Source organism: Diabrotica virgifera, chromosome 5 (genome assembly GCF_917563875.1).
Source record: "Diabrotica virgifera virgifera chromosome 5, PGI_DIABVI_V3a".
In the NCBI taxonomy this organism is placed as follows: Eukaryota; Metazoa; Arthropoda; class Insecta; order Coleoptera; family Chrysomelidae; genus Diabrotica; species Diabrotica virgifera.
The window spans coordinates 144205392-144229870 of NC_065447.1; the positions used below are offsets into that span (position 1 = coordinate 144205392).

The 24479-nt window shown below is 32.5% G+C and overlaps 1 protein-coding gene across 7 annotated transcripts in view; it reads left to right on the forward strand.

Annotated features, from left to right (window-relative positions):
• The window catches only part of LOC114331795 (cytohesin-1), a 304207-nt gene that overhangs the window by 212150 nt on the left and 67578 nt on the right, over nt 1-24479 (forward strand). For 4 of the 7 annotated variants that reach the window (XM_050650398.1, XM_050650399.1, XM_050650396.1 and 1 more), the window contains exon 3: nt 17127-17225. The exons of the other annotated variants lie outside the window; for them this stretch is intronic. In XM_050650398.1, the coding sequence (XP_050506355.1) occupies nt 17127-17225 (99 nt within the window). The remainder of the gene's footprint in view (nt 1-17126; nt 17226-24479) is intronic. 7 annotated transcript variants of the gene reach the window in all.

Sequence of the window (24479 nt, forward strand, 5' to 3'; positions counted from 1 at the left end):
TAACGCTGTTATCTCAAGTACTTCTCATTACATGTGTTCGACTAGTCTAGTCTAATGGTCTATTAGTCCAGTGACATTGTCATGTTAATCAAGTAAACAACTGTTTAATACATTGATGGACACTCTTAAATTAAAGGTTATGCTTAATACAGCACACAGCTTTTTAAAAATATTAATTATAGGAGTTCAAGGAGATCAAAATAGATCGATAATTCAAAAGAAAATACAAACTGATACAGACGTCAGTGCCACATGACAAACATTTTTATATACAGTTTGTGACACGGACGCCTATAGTTGTTTTAGAAATTTCTGAAAACAATTTAAAAAATTTCATTGCTTCACAAATAACATAAATTTTTAATTACGGCGCAATGTAACCCTTAGTCTTCCCACGGTACTTTTAAGTACCACCATTTTGATACCCTTAAATCCCAAATATTGAAGTAGATCTAAATCTAATAATTTGAGAATGTTCTGTTAAATACCATTTCTTAGTTATCAGCTGATGTTTAATACTTCAAATATCATTCAGACGATTTCGTTTTAAATACAGAAACAGATTTTACGTACTATTATTTTAAAAAGTTATGACCGAAAAAGTACTGTTAGGAAGTAACTGGTAAGTAAACAAATCTAAACGTGCTGGGACACTAAAAGGGTTAAAACATAGAGCAAGTAGTTTGCGATCATACATGGATACCCAGCTTTATAGCATGAATCTCGCGTTTGTCCTTCCCCTTACTCATATATACACTGGTGTTTGGTTTTTTTCTCCACATGTACTCAACTTTACGGAGCTCCTTCTTCATAACAACTGGAGGATATTAATAATTTTGAAGATGAAGACACTCTTATATCATCAAGGGATAAGTCTTCACAATGCGAGTACTACGCGGAATTATTATTTTGTAGAAGATTATTACATTTCGGCATTAATGATTGGTTAGAATTTGGGAAATCGACTATTTCTAGTTTTATATTATTTCTTGTATTACAAGATTTTCAGCATAACTATTTGTACTTTTATATTAAAAAAAAATCATTCAAATTCATTCATAAAGTGGAAGTATCACTTCATTGACTTCATGCACCTTAGCAAAGATGTATATAGACCTTGCTGTCCATCAATGTGTTAATTCCAATTAGTATGATACAGTTGATCCAAATAATGGCATAACCCAGACATCCAAAGTGAAAGCTATCCTCTAACACCAAATTGTTCTATATATGGTCCACGTAATGTTCAGAAAAAAGTCACACTATTTTTAGCGTCGGGTTTGGGGGGGGGGAGTAGAAATCGGTAAATTTGTAGTTTTTTACCAATATTTCTAAAACTATGCGGTTTAGCATGAACAACCTTTTATACAAAAATGTTCGACATTAAATTTGAAATAAAAAAGGCATTATGCATAATCCTTTTAAAATGAACGGTTCCAAAGTTACGGAGGTAGTATAGTATAATTGGTCCAAAAAAGGCCTAACCCAGACATCCAAAGTAAAAGTTTTCCTCCAACACCAAATTGTTCTATATGGTCGACATATCGTTCAGTAAAAAAGTTACACCATTTTGAGCGTCCGGTTTGGGGGGAGATGGGGGAGAATTCGGTAAATTAGCAGTTTTTTTACGTTTTTCGTCAATATTTCTAAAACTATGCTTTAGCGTAAACAATGTTCTATACAAAAATGTTTGTACATAAAATTTAAAACAAAAAAGGTCCCATACATAATTGTTATAAAATCAAAGGTTCCAGGTTACGGAGGGTGAAAAGTGGAGGTTTTCGATACTTTTTATATTATTTGGGCATTTGATGATGATTTTGGGTGGTGAGGTTGACGTTTCTTCAAGGGCTTATCACTAACATACTATCGGCCACTGAAATAGCAAATTTTATTTACAAAACACTATCCTGCTAAAGAAAATTTCTTTCATCAGTAATAATATATTATAAATTGCCCAAATTATATAAAAAGTATCGAAAATATCCTCTTTTCACCCTCCGTAACTCTGGAACCGTTGATTTTATAACAATTATGTATAGGAAGTTTTTTGTTTTAAATTTTATGTAGAACATTTTTGTATAGAACATTGTTTACGCTAAAGCATAGTTTTACAAATGTTGAAGAAAAACCTAAAAAAAAACTACTAATTTACCGACTTTTCCCCCATCTCCCCCCAAACCGGACGGTCAAAATGGTGTAACTTTCTACTGAACAATATGTGGACCATATAGAACAATTTGGTGTTGGAGGAAAACTTTTACTTTGGATGTCTGGGTTAGGCCTTTTTTTGGACCAATTATTACTACTACCTCTGTAACTTTGGAACCGTTCATTTTAGAAGGATTATGCATAGGACCTTTTTTGTTTGAAATATAATGTGGAACATTTTTGTATAGAATATTGTTCACGCTAAACAGCATAGCTTTTGAAATATTGACGAAAACCCTAAAAACCTACTATTTTACCGATTTCTCCCCTTTCTCCCCCTCCTCCCAAACCCGACGCTCAAAATGGTGTGATTTTTTTCTGAACATTATGTGGACCATATAGAACAATTTGGTGTTGGAGGATAACTTTCACTTTGGATGTCTGGGTTTGGGTCTAGTTATACCATACTAAAGTGCTAGAATGGTTAATATAGTAATAGTCGGCCAACATGTTTACACATCGGCTTTCTTTTCTTAAAAATAGAAATAGTTAATATTTCATCATACATATGTTTAATATTCAAATTGAAATATTCATAAAAATATTAAAACTTACTTTAAAAAACGACAGCTGTATTTTCTTCGAATTTGTTCTATCCATATGTTTTTTTTCCTATGAATTACAAATGTTTGTTTTCGGTAATTTATTTATTTACAACATTTGTTCACAAATAAAAATTTTAAGAGAAAACAATATTGTACGTAAACTGAAGATGAACATGTATGCTATCAACATTAACGTAGCATAGTCTATGTTTTCAATTGCATTAAATTTCAGCTAAAAGTGTATAATAATCAAAGAGGCAAGGGTAAGTGGTTGCCTCCGAGAAACCATATGGAGAAACAAATATCTGACCACGGAAAGCAAAATAAAAGTATACAAGACAACAGTAAGATATATCTAACATATGCAACCGAGACAAGGACCGATACAAGAAAGACGAAACAACAAATCAGCAATATCGAAATGAAAGTATTAAGATCAATAGCGGACATATCATTAAGAGACAGACAAAGCAACAGAAGTATTTATACGAGAACGATGCAAGATTCAAAATATTAACAGGTGGATAAAAACAAGAAAGAAAAACTGGAACGAACATGTAAACCGAATGGAGCCAGATAGATTAGCAAACATCTGTAAAAACAACAAGCCGTATAGCAGAAGAACCGTTGGATGGCCGCCGAAAAGGTGGAAAGACAATGTATATATAGTCAACAACAACTGAAACAGAGTAAGAGGCAGACAAACAGGAGTAATCCCAGTCGCACGAAGAAGAAGAAGAAGAAGTGTACAGTCTAGAGGGGTCGTTCTCAATCTTTTTGAGGCATGTACCACCAAATACCTTTTATTATTTTTGGTACCACCTAACTGAAATGCGCATCTAGCTAGATCATCAGGTAATCTAATAGGTAATAATAAACTATAATAGTGGCTGTTTTTGCGTTTTGTGTACCACCTCAAATAATGATATGTACCACCAGTGGTACATGTACCACAGATTGAGAACCGCTGGTCTAGAGGTCACCGTGGCCTTTTCAATTCTGATGGGCAAACCCAAATATTTATTACGTATTTTTGGGTGCTGATTACGAATTTAGATGGTGAATTTCGATTCTAGTGGTCAACAAATTGTTGTCATTAATGTAATTGTTCATAAATTGTTTATAAGGCTCTAGCTCGGAAACTAAGAGATAAAAAAAACTTCGAATAAAATCTGTTACTTAATAAAAAACAAAAAAATGGCGTTTACTAAACTAAAATTCAATAACTATAATTCAAGATATTTGTAAAATTGGTGAGTTGGCGGGATTTTGCCGATGTGTTGCCGATAAAAGGCATTTAATTCCGGACTGTAGCGGTTCGTTCCGTTGCCGACCGATTCGATCTAATGAGAGCAGACCTTAAGCCTGCTTAGTAACCTAAGCTTACATAGGTTTTGGTATAAAAACTACATAAAATATAACAAAACGTCCAGTGCCTGTTATGACCTCGATTTATCTATATGATAAAACGAACATTTTTCTTAAGCTCAATATTCGTTTTGAGTTCTTCTATCATTATTGTTTATTGCTGAAATTTGCTTAAAACGCTCACGAACAAATTTATGTACAAATGTTAAGAAAATTATAATTTCAAATGGGTATAACATTAAGACAAATAAAGATAAAGTAATTTAGCAAACTTTGTTTAAAAGTCTATCAATTAAGCTTTAAAATGAGAGTTTGTAAAGCTCATTTGCATGCGCAAAGCCTAGTTAGGGCGCGTCCATAGTGCACGCTGGTTTCGGAGTCGGTAGAGCTAAATCCTTCGTATTTAAATGGGCATGTCTAAAGTGTACCAGCGCGCTGACAACTAATATACGAATGATTATTTCATTCATAGGAGATTCTGACCAATAGAAAGCTACAGAAATCTAAATTAAACTGATTATTTTTTGATGATTTTAACTTCCAATCGTATAGTAACATATTTGATCACGTGTTTAATTCTGTCCAATTAGATTAAAATTATACTGAGAATTATCTACTGTAGAAAATTACTGATAGAATTTTTTTAAGTAGATTGATTCTGTTTAATTGCAACCAGTTTCCTAGTTTTGACAACTGTCACATTTAAGAAAATATCCATAATGTACCTATTAAAAAATAATCTAACGAATATCACACGACAGTAAGAATAAATAAGAAAATAATGCTTCATTTTTACTCAAATTTGTTGTCATTGGGCAATAGCCACTCGAGCCCTGCGGGCTCTCGTGTCTATTGCCAGACAACAAATTTTCGAAAAACTGTCGCATTATTTTCAATTTATTCCCACTCTCTTGTGATATTATACCCGATAATTTTTGATAATTTCCCGTCGTCAAGTATATTACGTCAGATGCCCTTCGTTGCTACGAAAAAATACATTCAGTGACATTAATGACAATTAATGTTTTAAAAATTATAAAAGTGATGACCCTCAACCGTCAAATATTTATAACAACTGTGTGTTTAATTGTACTAATTTGTACTTACATAAATAAATTACAATAAAATTTTGGTTTTGACCAGTTTTATTCATGAAATAATCGCAACAAATTGCACTCGATCTCTAAAATTAATATAGAATTTTTGCCCTCGTGAACTTTTACATAATTTCACTCGCCTTCGGCTCGTGAAATTAAAACTGTCAAAGTGTCACTCGGGAAAAATTCAAAAATTTTAGAGCTGTTGTGCAATTACTACTGATTATTTCGTTCATAGGAGATTTTGACCAATAGAAAGCTACAGTAATCTAAATTAAACTGATAATTTTTGATAATTTCCCGTCGCGTCGTCAAGTATATTACGTCACATGCCCTTCGTTGCTACGAAAAAATACATTCAGTGACATTAATGACAATTAATGTTTTAAAAATTTTATAAAAGTGATGACTTTCATCCGTCAAATAGTTATAACAACTGTGTGTTTAATTGTACTAATTTGTACTTACATAAATAAATTACAATAAAATTTTGGTTTTGAACAGTTTTATTCATGAAATAATCGCAACAAATTGCACTCGATCTCTAAAATTAATATAGAATTTTAGAGCTCTTGTGCAATTACTACTAATTATTTCATTCATAGGAGATTCTGGCCAATAGAAAGCTACAGAAATGCAAATTAAGGTGATAATTTTTTATAATATCCCGTCGTCAAGTATATTACATCAGATGCCCTTCGTTGCTACGAAAAAATACATTCAGTGACATTAATGACAATTAATGTTTTAAAAGTTATAAAAGTGATGACTTTCAACCGTAAAATATTTTATATCAACTGTGTGTTTAACAGTACTAATTTGTACTTACATAAATAAATTACAATAAAATTTTGGTTTTGAACAGTTTTATTCATGAAATAATCGCAACAAATTGCACTCGATCTCTAAAATTAATATAGAATTTTTGCCCTCGTGACACTTTGACATAATTAAAACTGTCAAAGTGTCACTCGGGAAAAATTCAATAATTTTAGAGCTCTTGTGCAATTACTACTGATAATTCCCACACCGACTCGGCGCTGGTTGTCTGACTCGGAAACCAGCATGCCTATGGACGCGCCCTAACGGTCGAAAAAGCTTCGAAAAATACTAATTTTGCAATTTGCATACGTACTAATTTTACAATAGCTTGAGTTCTAATTATTGGAGTTAAGTTTAGTAACATTTTCTTTGTTTTTTATTAAGGAATAAAGATTTTTTGAAAATTTTTTTATCTCTTAGTTTACGAGCTAGTTTAGAGCTTTTATCTCTTAGCATATAAACAATTATATTATTTTTATAACAATGTTTTGACCACTCGGCTCGAAATCCACTATCGAAATTCGTAATCAGCAGCCAAAAATACATATGGGGTAGTACGGTTTGCCCATCAGAATTTAAAAGGCCACGGTGGCCTCTATTTTACGCCTAGACTAGTAGTAAGAGTTACGCTCCTTTCACACACTAAGAATTTGAAACGTGCGAGGGTTAGAACGCACGATGACATTCCAATAGTGGCTTGAGCAATCCTATGGTACACTTCGCGTCATATAAAACTGGTACACTTTTTTTTCCCAATGTAAACCTGTGTTCAGACTGACAATTATTGTTCGTGAATCACGTCGTTGTTGCCATCACAGATAACGGAAATACACTAAATCTAAATACAAAAAAATAACGTTTCAAATGTATATTTCGAACTGTAATACATATATTTAAATTGCACACTTGTTCATTCTAGTGTGTTTTATTTATTATTCTACACAAACTTAATGCAGTTTTGTCCTACAATTTACGAGAAACCAATGTCAAGATTTATTATCTATCAATATTTTTGAATTGAAATATTTTCATAAATTATAATACAACACGAATCAATCTATGGATACTTAATTGAGATGACGGAAAATTACAATTGTTTTAGTTTTTAGTATATTAAAAAATGCGGTCTGTCGCACAGCCCCGGTTTTACCTAGTTTGATATAATATTTTCATTGAACTGGCAACGTTGCCCTAGAAATTAGAATGACACTTGTGACAAGATCAACTTACACAACTTGAAAAACACGATTTTCGGTTATAAGAGTTGTACCAGTTTTTTTTGACGCGAAGTGTACCTTTCTCATAAAGTTGTGCTCACAACGAGGCGCCGACCCTCGCTCCCTGGTATCCCTCGTACTGCTCGTACCATATTATCGATCTCCAGATGCATTATTTTAAATGCGAGCGTTCACCAAAATGAAGAGTAGGATACTAAGCTCTAGGCTAGGATACGATGCGATGGTCTCCGTAGTGAACAAACCCTTACTCGGCGGTTGGAACGTTCGGTGTAATGTGAAAGTTACCATGGGATTGCTTGGGCCACCATTGGAATGTCATCGTGCGTTCTAGCGATCGCACGTTCAAATTCTTAGTGTGTGAAAGGAGCGTAACAGTCATATCGCCGCCGCCTACGAAAAGTATAACTCCGAAAAATGCCGTTAAGAGTAGAACTTTCAATGAACGCCGCGAAAAATATTATTTTCGATTATATGATTGTGAAAATTATAATCCCTAATAAATTGTTAGCGAAAAAATTTATTTTTTAAGGAGAATCGGCAAAAAACATAATTTCTGTTTGTGGGTCCACGAAAATTATAATTAGTAAAAAGTTCTCAGAAATAATTGTTTTCGTGGGAAGAAACAGAAACAGAAAGGGAAATAATTGTTTTCGTCGGCATCTATTATGAACTAAATTTTTTCATTATAAATATTTTGAGAGTTATAATCTTCGCGGACACTCATATAAAAAAAATTGTAATCGCCAATACTTATCAAATAGTTATTATTTTCACTGGAATGTATTAGGAATCACATTAATCATAGGTACCAGCGATATCACATTTTGGTTTAATATGCTAACAGCAGGACTAGTACATCTCCGTTATTATGAAATTATTTGTTTTTGAAAAATAATGTAAATTTTTTTGAAAGCATTTTCAATGCAGTATTTCTATATTGCAAAATAAAATAAATATTTAATTTTTGTATTACTACCAGAAATGAGTAAATCAAACGACACGCCTTTGTTGATTCTTACCTTCAGTATAAGTTGTTGTGATAGTTAACCTTAGTGGTTTACTTTTATTTGTGTAAACATGTTACAGCCTTCATGTTGTCACAGTCTTGTTTAATATTTTTCCAACGTTTAAAAAAAATGCTTTTAATAAAACAATAAATATCTATCTGCGGAAAAAAGTCGGGAAATATTCGTAATTAATACGTAATTGAAACAGTTCTTTCTATCTCTATAAACTAAATTCTTTGATATATTTCTCTTCAGGTGTATAACACTAAGGGCCGGAGATTATGTTTTAAATTATCAGATGAGATTATAATTATGAGATTAGTTAATCAATTAACATAACAATTATTAACATAATTGATTAACTAATTTCATAATTTGTAATCCATATTTATGTTTTCAGCAACCCAAACAAAGTTGACATTGACAGTTGGTGACAATAATTAAATATTTGATAATGGTCATTTTTGATTAGCGTTCGAACAACCGGCCCATAGTCATTAAGCGGATTTTTTTTCGTTAGATTTTTTTTGAATAGTGTTGGTAATTATTTATGGTAATGCATCCTGTAACTTATTTCTTCACAATACATATCTATAATACATTTACTATTTGTAATGGAGATTAACCACAATTTCAGTTGAAAATACGTTTACTTTGAAGTATTGATTTCCACTTTTCAAAATAGAAGTTTGTTTCGTATTTATAATACTTTATTAATTTTAAAATTTTTCAATGTGTATTTTGAGAATGATTACCAAAGGAAATCAAAACGTCAACATAAACGTATTTTTAACGGAAATTGTGGTTAGTTGTCATTAAAGATAGAAAATAATATTAAAATGCTAAAAGAAAATAGCTCTCGAACAATATCATAATAGATCTTTCATGTGGTGTGGTGCACACAGAAGACCTTTTACCGAGAACAAAAAGCCTGATGTAGAATTAGGCTATTAGTTATGTATTTTAGAAAGGAACTACAACGTTAACGGGGTTTTATTATTTCATATAGTCGATGGATCTCTAAATATGAAAAAACCGCGGAGTGCTACCATTTAAAGGGGTGCGTTTGTGAGAAAGGGGTGAATTAGTCCCTAGGCACAGGGCGAATTAGGGTGAGTTCTATGCACTTTTGGTACAAACACGTCTACAGGAAAATTGTTTCAGGTTAAATTTACTATCGAAATATCACATCTTAAAGTCAAAAATATTTTTTTTTACAAAAATATATTCAAATGAAAAGCAAAGAAAAAAGATTTTTGATATATTTTACGATTATTTTTAAATTTCTTAATATAACTTTTTTATTGTATTTTTAGGTATATACATTGTGGAATAAAAAAGAAATCTTAATATCTTTACTTTAAAATGGTGTATTGTAAAAAATACTGGGACTATTTTTAAACAAGGTATGCTTTTTAAAGTGTGACATATACACATGTGACATATACTAAGTTGGAACTAAAAGAACCATCTGGAACTTTTTTATTGTTAACTTTATAAAAAAAATTATTTTTTTATAAAATGCTCTGCATAGTCTAAAACCTAAGATGCAATCATCAGATATAAAATTTTATCAATAGTGTACGAGGTATGTTAAAAAATATGAATTTCGCTCAAGAGTAAAGTACCTTTATATTTCACAATATCGAAAAGTGTTATTAAGAAAAGTTATTTGGAATTAAAAATTATGTTATATTATGCAATTATGTTCTTCTAATTGAAAAAAAAATTTCTCAAATTTCGGATACCCTTGGATATCCTATGGCGACACACATAGTGGAAGCGGGTTCCTGCTTACGGGCAAACCGCGCGGTTCTCGCGCGCGGGTATGGTAACACAGTGAAGACGGGTAAAAGCGAGAGAGATCGTTCAAATTTGTTAGTTGCGTCTACTACTTGTGGCAAAATGTCGTCAATATAATTGCTTTAGATTCTATTTTGACTAAACTGAAAAGAAAGAGAGTTGGTGTACATCCTATTAATCGATAAAGATTAATTTATGGAGAATATCATCATCTAGTTCAAAAATTAAAAGAAGATAATGAACGATTATTACAGTATATGAGAATGACTCAAGAGACTTTTAATTATATTTTGGAGAAAGTGGAGTATCGTTTAACTAAAAACTGGTGTAATTTACATAAATACATATTTACATTACATATTCATTGCAAAATCAATGAACTCGCGCGACAAAAAGAGGGAATAAACTAAATTCTCATTCGAGTAAACATTAAAACCGCGCGGAAAAAACTAAATTCTCATTCTAGTAAAGTAAAAGCGGTCAGGCGGGTTGAAGCGGTTGGCCCGCGCGGACCTGCTTTGGCGGCACACATAGTGAAAGCAGTTTCCGCTAGCGGGCAAACCACGCGGTTCTCGCGCGGGTATGGTAACACAGTGAAGACGGGTAAAAGCGAGAGAGATCGTTCAAATCTGGCAGTTGCGTCTACTACTTGTAGCAAAATGTCGTCTTCCGATGATGATATAATTGCTTTAGATTCTGTTTTGACTAAACTGAAAAGAAAGAGAGTTGATGTACATCCTATTAATCGAGAAAGATTAATTTATGGAGAATATCATCATCTATTTCAAAAATTAAAAGATAATGAACGATTCTTCCAGTATATGAGAATGACTCAAGAGACTTTTAAATATATTTTGGAGAAAGTGGAGTATCGTTAAAAACAATATTAAACGCTCAACTTACAGTCAACCAACAGAATATCGAAGAGTTGAGAATATACATATCTGGGTACGAATTTAAATAGCGAATGGGACTACTCAGAAATTAAACAGCGAATAATAAAAGCGAAAGCAGCATACTTTAGAATGAGACCCATTTTCAACAGTCGAGACATATCATTAAAAACAAAATACCGTCTGTTGAAATGCTATATATTCACAGTTCTGCTCTACGGAATGGAAGCTTGGACACTAACTGTTACATCTATGAATCGGCTCGAAGCTTTCGAAATGTGGTGTTATAGGAGCATCTTACGTATATCCTGCGTTGACCGAATTACTAACGTGGAATTCCTGCGTAGAATGGGGAAAGAGTGTGAATTTCTCATAACCATCAAAACAAAAAAATTAGAATATCTAGGACATGTAATGAGAAATCAAGAACGTTACGGCCTTCTCCAACTGATTCTCCAAGGGAAGGTATGTAAATGGTAAAAGAGGACCGGGAAGAAGACGCATTTCCTGGCTTCAAAATTTACAAAAGTGGTATAATACTGTTCCGCACTGAACTGTTCCGCGCTGCGGTAGACAAAGTCAAGATAGCCATGATGATCGCCAACATCCTGAACGGATAGGCACTTTAAGAAGAAGAAGGAGTATCGTTTAATTAAAAACTGGTGTAATTTACATAAGCAGGCTATCCTTCCGGAAGAAAGGCTTGTTATAACATTGAGGTAAGTAGTTTTGTTGTAAATTTATTTTTCAAGTACTGATTTAGTTAATAGTTAATACTGGAATGGTTTTAGAAATACCTAAGTCACACAAAATTACGGTTTCAATAAGATTGACTTTATTACTTTTGTTTATTATAATGTACAATTATTTATAAAATTAATCCATGGAGAACTATTAATTCTTATTATAAAAGAGCGAATAAACTAAATTATCATTGCAGTAAACATTAAAACCGCGCGGAAAAAACTAAATTCTCATTCTAGCAAAAGCGGTCAGGCGGGTTGAGGTGGTTGGCCCGCGCGGACCTGCTTTGACTATGTTCGTGTACATTTAAAGACGTGCATTCTTTTTGAAAACGTTTAAAAGCGGGTCCGCGCGGTTTAACCGTAAGCGGAAACCGCCTCCACTGTGTTCGCCGACTATGGATATCTTGTTTAAAAAGAGTCCTAGAATTTTTTGCAATTTTTGCAATACACCATTTTAAAGTAAAGAAATAAGCTTTTTTATTCCACAATGTATAGACCTAAATGTACAAGAAAAAAGTCATAATGAGAAAGTTAAAAAATAAGCATAAAAAATATCAAAAAGCATGGCTTGCTTAATAATAGTAGTACAACCTTACGCCATAGACCATTTTAAAGGTAATTGACTTCTCTTTCTACTAAATGTACCATTGCCTATACCTAGATATTCGTATAAAAAAGTTACAGAGCAATGTTTGCGAAATAATGGGGAAAATTGCCCAAAAATGCTGTGAGCGGTGAACTTTGAAAAATCCTATTTCGGAAACTATAAATCATAAAGATTTCTACCTAACGGCATTTTAAAGAGAAAGGATGGAAGTTATTTTTTTCTAAAGCAATGCCTATACCTATATCACTTTGTAAAAAAGATATGTGGCAAAAAACAAAAATGCTATCTTTCGTGTTTTTTTTTCTGCTTTTCTTTTGAATACATTTTTGTAAAATAAATTATTCTTGACTTAAGAATATGATATTTCGATAGTAAATTTAACATGGAACAATTTTCCTGTAGACATGTCTGTACCAAAAGTGCATAGACCTCACCCTAAGTCGCCCTGTGCCTAGCGACTAATTCACCCCTTTCTCAAAAACGCACCCATTTAAATGGTAGCACTCCGCGGTTTTTTCAAATTTAGATGTCCATTGACCACATGTGATAATAAAATCTCGTTAACGTTGTAGTTCCTTTTAGCTCTCTTATTTTGAACATAATCAATAGCCTAAATAGAACAGTTCAGTAACATTCGACAATTGCTCACCGTCTGAAATCTTGATCTGCAGTCGCAATTTTGTCACCTATGTACGGTGACCTATGTCATAGTACGTTAGAAGTACATACATACATACATACATAATTTTGTTCCTCTTCTACCGTTAGCTGTCGATGGAGGTGCTTCTAGCTTTTGATGAATTTTCTCCATTCTTTTCTGTTCTTCGCCATTGCCCTTATTTTATAATATCTCTGCTATGTCGCTGTTCAACTCTTTCTAATGATCTGCCTCTTCTGTTTTCCCAATTGATGTAGCTTCTTACACTGGTTTCTCTTGCCTGTTTGTGTCCGTTCGTGTTCGAACCATGCTAATTTTTTTCTCCTTTATTATGTCAAGCAACGACTATTTGGTGTCTTCTGTTTAAAATCCAGTTTTCTACTCTGTATGTTCGCGTTGGCTATAAAGGCGGAGATACATATCCGCGCCGCGAACTCCGCGCCGTGTGAGCGCCGCGCGTTCGTGGCGCGGTTAATGTTCGTTAAAATTTTTCAATTTGACGAACCTTCCGTGATCCATAGGAAACTTACGAACATTTAGTAATTGTAGATAATTAGTATTAAATATGGGTGCCTACATTGGATCCGCTTTTCTCCGATCAGATCAGATCCGATATCGGCCGACGTCGGGAGTAGCTTCTCCTATTCTCATCGAGAAGTGTTTGGTTTCATTCCGATTGGTTGCAAGTTGAGTTGCAAGTTGGTTGCAAGATGGTTCAAGTTGGGGGTTGCAAGCTAACATGTTTAAATATATTCAATGTCATCATCTCATTTGCACTTTCCACGGTAAACATCAATAAGTTTGATATTTCCTTCCTAACACTCCATTACTAACAAATATTCAACTCAGGCGCCCCAAAACCAACAAACCACTCGCAAACCCGTCCAAATACGTATTGCGAACCATCAAAGCATTTGTTGAAAAGCCGACAGAAGTTAGATCGTGGTGCGCCGTGTGCGAGCCGTTTGTGTGCCACTTGAAAACACGTACTAATCTAACAAATATGCTGCGCGCGAGCGGCTCGCACACCGAGCAGAGCGCATATGTATACCCGCCTTAATATAGCCAATACGAGTACATTATATTATATTGTTTCATATATTGTCATCTTCGTTTCCCTTTGATATTTCTTAGCTGTTGAGGAATCCTCTATTTAGTTCCTGGAATAGTGTTCCTGTACTCGCTAGTCTGTTGTTGAGATCGTCCTCGACGCTTCATCTGTCATCTATTACTGTTCCCAAGTATTTCTATATGTTTGTTTGCTTTATTGCATATGTTATAGATAATGATGTATGACCACTTCGATTAAGTCATCCGTGTCTTTTTTTCTTGGTATTTTCATTATCTGTGTTTGTGTTGTGTTCTGAGTTCCATTTTTCTAAATTGAGCTTCAGTAAGAAGTATAGAAGTTTACGTAAAGGTACGTATACGTGTGTGAATTGCGCGTTTGTGGCGCGTTCGTTTGGTTAGTATGTGTTTTCAAGTGGCGCGCACAGCACGCACCCCGATCCATACTTCTGTCGGCGCCATAAACTCGCGGCAATACAGGGTGTTTGGTAAAGAATGCTTAAGGTTAAGAATAGCTTAACCTTAGATTCCTGAGGTTAAAATAGGTCGATTTAAGCTAACTTACCCTAGTACAAAAGTTGGTAATAACCTAAATACAGGGTGTCAAAGTAAAACTTTTATTTTATTTATTTTTGAATATTTCCTGACAGGCATGGGACAACAACACGAAATTTGGTAAGTGGTGCTGGTATTGTACAATCTACTAAATTATGTTAAACAAACGTTTCTGGCTACTACCAGAGGCGTACGACGGGGGAACGTGAATGGTTGACCCTTCCCAAATTCTACGCCACTGGCGGAATTGCTATTTTAGTGCAATTTTTTGATTCTCCAATATTTTCTATGTAAAAAACGTACTCTTCATTCGTAACGATAAAGCCATTAGTTTTCGAGTTATTTTAAGCTAAAAACGAAGGAGCATAATACATTAATCAAAATAAGTGTGCCTTTTCATTTTTAACTTCAAATATATCGAAAACTAATGACTTTATCGTTACGAAAGAAGAGTATATTATTTGCATAGAAAGTACTAGAGAATCTAAAAATTATGCTAAAATGGCAGTTTCATCAGTGGCGTAGAATTAGGGAAGGGTCAACCATTCACTTTCCCCTGTCGTACGCCTCTGGTATTAACCACAAACGATTATTTAACATAATTTAGTAGGGTGTACAGTACCTACACTTTCTGCCAAGTACCATAAGGATATGTCAAATAGTTTTATAGTACCGGGCACACATAGTTCTTAAAGTTTTAAATAAAGAATAAATTATTAAAAAAAAGAATACTTTAAAATAATTTGACATATCCGTGTGATACTTGGCAGAAAGTGTAGGCACTGTATACCCTACTAAATTATGTTAAATAATCGTTTCTGGCTACTACCAGTAGCGTACGACAGGGAAGAGTGAATGGTTGACCCTTCCCAAATTCTACGCCACTGATGAAACTGCTATTTTAGCATAATTTTTAGATTCTCCAATACTTTCTATGCAAATAATATACTCTTCATTCGTAACGATAAAGTCATTAGTTTTCGAGATATTTGAAGTTGAAAATAAAAAGGCATAATTATTTTTGATTAATGTATTACGCTCCTTCGTTTTTAGCTTCAAATATCTCGAAAATTAATGGCTTTATCGTTACGAATGAAGACTATGTTTTTTACATAGAAAGTATTGGAGAATCGAAGAATTGCACTGAAATAGCAATTCCGCCAGTGGCGTAGAATTTGGGAAGGGTCAACCATTCACGTTCCCCTGTCGTACGCCTCTGGTAGTAGCCAGAAACGTTTGTTTAATTAACACAATTTAGTAGATTGTACAATACCAGCACCACTTACCAAATTTCGTGTTGTTGTCCCATGCCTGTCAGGAAATATTCAAAAATAAATAAAATAAAAGTTTAACTTTGACACCCTGTTTTTCGGTTATTATCAACTTGTGTACTAAGGTAAGTTCACTTAAATCAACCTATTTTAAGTTCAGGTATCTAAGGTTAAGCTATGGCCCATTCTTTACCAAAAACCCTGTATATACAGACCTTTAGAAGTAAAGAAGTTTTAAGATGCATTGACGGAAAGAAAGCATTTTAACATAGATAACATGGCACTGACGGACGATAAACGACTTGGTTACATAACATTAAGACTGAACACGATTAGTCCTCAGTGAAGTCCAAAATAGGCAAGAAATTACAAAAGGTATCGCCAACCTGAAATTCTTAAGATTCGGTAATAAAAGGCAATTACATCAAATACCTGCGCCCAAATCTGTATAATTTTAGTCATTTTATTTTGGTAACGCCTCGCCAAGTAAAATACCTGCTGGGTACCAAAATAAAATTTAGAAAATATGCGCATCCAAATCTCAAATACAAAGTGAATTTGGTCGTGCTGTATGTACTTTTTACAACTTATAGTTTTGTTTAAAGTTGTTTCCACTTTTTGGTCACAGCTATAAAACACAACACCCTTCCAACACAACTACTTCTATGGGGTTACCAAATTCACGATTTAACATAAATATTAGAGTTTTGTTTTTAGTCAAGGTAAAATTTCCTCGTATTTCCTAGAACAACCATCGTATTTTTTTAGGTTTTGAAATACCTTCGACAAACGATTGGTTAAAAAATTAAATATTATTATTTCTCGACACGTACACACCATATTCTTGTAACCTTAAACTGTACACCTTGATTTTCGAATAAAACAATACACTTATTAGTCAAAACTAAATGTCGACTACCGGTATCATAAGTAAAGAATTTCTTTTTGTCAAAAATCGAATACTTATTCACAAATCCGTAAAACATTAGTAATCTTTATCATCGGTATGTGTTGTTATATAATCATATTAGTGGACATTTGAGAGACAAAATAAATCAGTTAGTATTCTTCATTCGCGTACCGTTCGTCCCGTTTAGTGTAATTTTTAGTTTTCGGTTTTTAAAATAATTTGTGTAAGTTGTTGAAACAGTTTTAATAATCTTTTTAAATTCGCGTATTTATTGTGCTCTACCCGTGTATATTGTCTCTTTAGTGTTTCTCTTTTGTTTTTTCGTAGTGCTGGTATTGCCCTACTTCCATGTGTTCGTGTGTACGTGTATGCGCTTCTTTTGTTGTTCACAATCTTCTACAATCTTGCTGTCCTTGCTCGAACGGGGTAAGCCTTTTTGAAAATTTGTTTAACTATTTTTTTTGTGTTGCTGTTATGCTAGATTTAATTTTTGTTGTATTTGCTATGGCTGAGTATTGCAGTGGCTTCGTTTAATATAAGGTTTGTTCGTAATTAATTTGTTTTAAAACATAGATGTTTGTAAAGTTATACTGACCTATACAGTGCAAGTCACCAAATTTGTGATATTGTAATTCACGAATTATGTGAATATATGTTTAATTCAGACTATTTTAGTGGAAAATATGCACATGTTAAATATACAAATACGTAATAGTTTTGAAATTAATCGTATACAGTACAGGGTATTTCAGAGAAAGGTAACATCTTTTCTAGGATAGGTAAGAAACTGAAAAATAATTGGGATTTCCTTAGTAAACAAATTTTATAAGGCCAATCCTTTTCAAGATACAGGGCGTTGAAGAAAAAAGTAAACATTTTTTTACGATTCTGCCGAAACTACTGACAAAACTGTAATGAAATGTAGTGGGTTTCAAGAGGTAGTTATTGTGCATTTTTTGACATACAATTAATAATTTTATATTATTTATCATTGGCGCGCATACGGGCAATGGTCTGAATTAAAAAAAATATTACGCCACTGAGATATTTCAAATTATATAGCATTTTTGAATTCCTCCTTCAATTTGTGACAAAAAATCTATCTTCCCTTTTTCGTTTTCATGCAAAAAATGAAATATCTTAATTCTTCCAAAGAGTTCGTCTTCAAGAGCTTAGGCGCAAAATTTTGGACCAATGCTTTTTAAACGCATTCGTTTTTTGCGAATCCTGAGAAAACTAATAAGTATTTTTCAAAAATTTAAATGCATTACATTATTATGTCACGAGGGCCGAAAATCCATGAAAACTTCTATAATGTTTATTTCAATAACTTACAGGGGTGAAAAAGAAGAGAAAATTTAGTGTGATTTTTAATTTCAAATATCTCATTCAAAAGAAAATTTTTGTTTATTCTAAAGACTATTCTATTCTAAAAACTACCGGTCCTCGGTAATAACGTAATCTTTCATTCTGCGTTTAAATGTTTCAAAAATATTTATTAATTTTCTCAAGATTCGAAAAAAATTAATACATTTAAAAAGCATTGGACCAAAATTTTGCGCCTACGCTCTTGTTTCAGAAGGTATAGTTTTATAGACACTCAAATACTTTGTAATGGTAAAGATGTTTTTATTCTTTGCAAAAATTTGCATTTTTTGACACCGATTTTTTGTCACAACTCCTTATTTTAAAACGGTCGTCTTATAGACGTTCTATCCGTCAACGTGTTAAAGATAATATAATTGAATCGGTCATTGCGAAAACAATCTAAGTCCATATTTTGGGTAAAATGACGACGCTTTTCGACGCGATGAAATTAACATTTAAACAAAATATAAACATTTAAGCGTTTTTGCCTCTCAGAGAGATTCATTTTTAACCCATAATACTTATATAAAGTATAGTATTTTCTCGGATATCCAACTATTAATGAAGATTTTTACGTTTTCTGAAAAATTTACACATTTAGTCCTGTCGCCAGTGGGGATACAACGGCCTCCTTAATTCAGATGGACTTACCCAAGTTTTTTTATGTATTTTGACCCGTAGAACACGAATTTTTTTGGTAACAGTCGATCCGGATGTCGATATAAGATTCGTTATAGACAAAGAACTTGAGGAATCACATAACAGCGATTTTTCGCAAAACAAAACATTGTTTTGTATTTTTTGGGTCATTCTAAGCAAAAAATGTTTTTACAAGTTTTTTCGTAGGATGCATAGTTTTCGACATAAACGCGGTTAAACTTTCAAAAAATCGAAAAATTGCAATTTTTGAACCCGAATAACTTTTGATTGAAAAATAAAATAGCAATTCTGCTTACCGCATTTGAAAGTTCATGTCAACTTCTATCGGTTTTGATTACTTTCATTGCTAAAAATTAATTTTTTTATTGTCAAACAAAGCTATAAACACATAGTGATTGAATGATATTTTCAATGCATTTCCCATTTGAAATCAAACGAGTAGGCGTACATACAGACAATTTCTACGTAGATTACGTACATTAAAACGCATGCATTGGGCACGGGAAACACTACGTGTTTGTGGCTTTGTTTAACAAATAAAAACTTAATTTTTAGCAATGCAAATATTCAAAACCGATAGAATTTGACTAAAACGTTCAAATGCAGTAAGCAGAATTGCTATTTTATTTTTTAGTCAAAAGTTATTCGGGTTCAAAAATTGCACTTTTTCGATTTTTTGAAAGTTCAACCGCGTTTATCTCTAAAACTATGCATCCTACGAAAAAACTTGTAGAACCATTTTTTGCTGATAATCGCCCAAAAAATACAAAAAAATGTTTTGTTTTACGAAAAATCGCTGTTATGTAATTCCTCAAGTTCTTTGTTTATAACAAACTTATCGACATCCGAATCAAGTGTTACCCAAAAAATTCGTGTTCTACGGGTCAAAATACATAAAAAAAACTTGGGTAAGTCCATCTGAATTAAGGAGGCCGTTGTACCCCCCTGGCGACAGGACTAATTGTAACATGTATTGTTTTCGCAATGACCGATTCAATTATTAAGTAAAGTTTTGACAAAATTGGTACTGGATCTTTGAAATTAAATAATTCCTATATGTTGTTTTGAACTACACCTCGGTATCATTTGTGCATTTTCCATTAAAATATGGTCAACGCTGGAGAGTATAAATTACATCCAGTTTATGGTGCATGTTTGTTCTGCAAATAATTGTAAAACTTCGCATAATATTTATTTATACTGAACTTGTAGTAATAATTTAATGTCTTTTTAATGTTAATTTGGCAAATATGTAAAAAAGATTTTCATTGAGTACCTTAGTTTCCGAGCGCAATATGACTATCAGTTTAGCTAAGTCAGTAGCGTTGCTTCTCTACTGAATTTATTAAACAAACAATTTGTTCTCCAAATATTTAATTCATTACCATAGTAAACACAAATAACAAATTAGTACCTATACTCTGTGTGTGTATGTAACATCTTCATGTTATTGTATTTAGGACCCTTGTTGTCTTAGTGGTACTGCTCCCTAAAAAATAATTTAGTCACCAAACAATTTTGAATTAAATTTAAAGAAGCGAATAAGTGGTTTGTGCACTTTAATATCCTTACACAAAATAGAAAATACTTTGTTTTTTAAGACTATTTTATCTTTTGTACAACAAAAAATTATTTGTTATTAAAAGAAGGTAAAGTGGTAAAGTACAACTGATTACTTGCTATTTATAAATTTAATGATCTGAAAGAACATCTGGGTAAGTGACCATAAGTATCCAAAATTAACGTAAAACTCTAAACTAAACAAAAACTTTTTCCTAGCCTTTTCTTTACCACTTTTCTGATTTCTGTTGAAGTTTGTGTTGTTGATTTTTCCGAGCTTTTACTTCCGAAGGTATTTTTGTATTCTTTTACTTCCGTTATTTCCACTACTTATAAGGATGTCATGACTTCTGGTTCAGATATGCCGGCCATCCAACTATCTTTGGCCTTCCTCGCTTCGTATGTTATACTCCCAGCTAGTGTCTTGGCCAACTTTTATTTCTGGGTTATTTTCTATGACACGGCCAACTTCGTTTTCTTCCGAAATCTTTTTTGTCAATATTGACGTCCAATCCTCACCTTGAGTAGTCTTCGATTAATTTACCATAAATATTTTAATAAAATTCTTTTACAAAACTGTCACAATAATATATTAATATTTATGTTTTGAACAGGCCTGTATATTATAGACAAGGCGGAAACGGCGGGTTCTTTAAAGAAAATATTCCCATGAGATTTTTTTGCATAATCACATTCGTGAGACATTCCAGAATAAGATTCCAAAAGTCGCCCACGCGAAAAGTGGTCCAAATTTTTTTTAACAATTTTTTTTAATCAAATTGCAAAAATCAATATTTTTGGCCTGAACATTTTTTTTTTAGGTTTTTTGGACCATTCTGGATAAAAAAGGTCTCTTATAATTTTTCTCTAAAGTTATTCGTTTTCGAGGTAAAAGCATTTTAAAATTTAAAAAAACGAAAAATGGCGATTTTCAAGTTACTCCGTTAAAAGTTATTACTACGAAAGTCAGAAAGTAACTAAATCATAGTTTAAACCCCCCTCTACAAGATCATGAACAAATTTTTGTCATTATTTGATTACTAAGCTGATATTTTTAAGTAAAAATAATGAGCGCCATGCACGTATTAGGCGGCCGTCCATGATGAGTGCGAAAGAGGCATTCAGGCAGTTCAATGGCGCATCTTACTCGCACTCACATTTACAGCCGCGTCAATACGATCTTACCACTCATTATTAATTATTAAAAATAACAGCTTAGTAATAAATTAATGACACAAATTTCTTCAGGATCATGAAGAGGGGGCTTTAAATTTGATTTAGTCACTTTCTGACTTTCATAATAATCATTTTTAACCGAGTTATTAAGTCTTAAAGATTTCAATTTTAAATTGCTTATAACTCGAACACGATCAACTTTAGAGACAAATTTTAAGAGACCTTTTCTGTCCGGAATGGTCGGAAAAATCTGAAAAAAATTTCCCGGGGCCGAAAATATTGATTTTTGCAATTTGATAAAAAAAATTGTTAAAAAAAAATTGGACCACTTTTCGCGTGGGCGACTTCTTGAACCTTATTCTGGGGTGTCTCACGAATGTGATTATGCAAAATATCTCATGGGAGTATTTTTTCCAACGAACCCGCCGTTGTCTAATAAAGACCGTTGTAATCTTCTGCTATATAATCTGTGTTATTAAGTATTTCCAATTCGAGAATATTTTTTGTGTCCATTAGACCAGAGAAATTAGCAATTAAATGGCCTCTTTCGTGACATCCGTTGATACAGCTATCTAAGAACTGCTTTGGGTAAATTTAGTTACAACAATATCCAATATAAAAATTATGCAAAAGATTTACCGTACTTTTTAACTTATAAACAATATATAAGCAATTAAAAATCGCTGTTTGATTTTAAATACAAAAGGTGGAGACCGGTAAATTATATGAAATAGTGACACAATTTTTCTGAAGAAGCATAGAAAATTCTTTAAAATGATAGTTTGTAAAGTTATTTTTGTTCATCTGTTGCTTAGTTATTGGGAAAACAGCTCCAAAAGTCGATTATTTGAAAATGATTAATAACTTTTCTGAAAATAAACAAAAAACTTTAATTTTGCGTCAGAGTAGGAACAATGTTACAAGCATTTTGTTATTAAAATTTCAAGAAGGTCCACTTAATAGTTATTGCAAAATTGCATTTGTTTTTCCCAAAAAGCTTTTATCTACAACGTCATTATGCGTAAGCTGTTAGGTTTACATAAATTCTAAAGACACCAAATTAAAGAAAAAAGATCATTTTATTAAACTGAATCATTAAGTGGTACAAAAATGTATTCTAAACATTGTAAAATATTTTTGAAAAAGTGGTATGATTTTAAGCTTATAAACAATTAGAATAACTCAGAGGCATTAACATGTAGGAAGTTAGTATTTTTTATTTGACATGTTGGAATTTTTATACAAATTAAAACAAAAAATATAATGCCCTAAGGCCCTTAAGACCCGAGTTAACCATTTTTTTTTTCAAAAATTCACCGTGGCTTTGTTTATAAACATTAGGAAACTTAAAAAGTAACATTTAAAAGAATCGAAGTTCAAGTATAAACAAAAAGAAAATCAAAACGATTCTTCTAAAAGTGAGCTGTCCATGATGCGCCAAAAATGGAAGGTTTAAAAGCAAAGCGATTGTTTGATTTTACTGTCGAAAAATGAATTCACAACTACGCATTTACAAAAGTCGCAATAACTCCGGTTCTAACCAACGAAAATTGATGTTCCTTTTTTTATTTGGGGTGCCTCGGTGCATAGATTATAAAAATATGATCAGCTAATTTGTGATTTGTTTATTTAAGCCAGTATTTTGTTTAAACCATTTAAAATAAATATTTTTTTGCCAAATTTTATATTTTTATTATTATTATTAGTATAAAAGTTAATGAAATGATGGGCTACATAAATATTTATGTATTACGATTATAAATAATATTATTTAACAATAAATTTTACAAAAAATATTAATTTTTATTTAAAATCAAAATGTTTGCATTGTTAATTTTTCTTGAGGTATGCTTAGGTATATTTTTTGTGACAATTACTTTTCTTGACTAAACCCTACAAGGCTACAAATATTATAAACTTCGTATAATTATAAAATATGTTAAAATAAAATTAAGTCTGTCAATTTTAATGGGTTCATTATAATATATAGGTATAAATTGATAAAATTTGATATTTGATAGTTGCATCTTAGGTTTCAGACCATGCAGAAATTTTTATGAATTTTACCTGTGTTTTATGATTACTGAATAATAATGATATGATTACTTATGAATTTAGAAAACTCATGAACCACGAAGTAAGAGAACTTCTGAAAGGAGAAGACATCGTCAGATTTATCAAGGCACAGAGACTCAGATGGATGGGACATATAGAAAGGTGGCATCCAGAAGCCGTTATTAAGAAAATTTCCAAATGGAGACCTGTATCAGACAGACCACGAGGAAGACCCAAAACTAGATGAGAGAACCAGATAGTGGAGAACCTTAAGAAGATGGGAGTCAGAGAATGGGTAACCAGAAGCAAAAACAGGAACGAATGGAGGAAAAGTGTAGAAGATGCCAAGTTACACAACCAATTGTAAAACCAAAATGTTGATGCGGATTGATTCACTGCGACAAATGAATTGGAAGAGTTGAAAGACTGCGGCAAACACTCCGCTAGGAGTGTATGTAGATGCCATGATGATGATGATTATTTATGATTACTTAATGAAAAAATAATGAAAAAATGGCTTTCGGTTTCAGATTTTTAATTCCAAACAACTTTTCATAATAACAGTTTTTGATATTGTGAAATACTGTAAAGCGGGATTTATAATTTTTGACATGACTGCTATAAAATTGATAATAAAAAAATGTGGTTCCAGGTTACGTAGATACGTATAATGTATATTATTTATTTTTAGCACATAAGCAAAACGCTCGGACAGGCCGATTTTTAAAATAATCATAGTATATTATAGCATCAATGTTTCGAACTGTACGCGATCCCCGATCCCTCTTCAAGTGGCAAACCTAACTTTGATTTTTGTAAGTAGAAAAGTGTATCATGTGGCATATCATTTAAAAGCTTTTC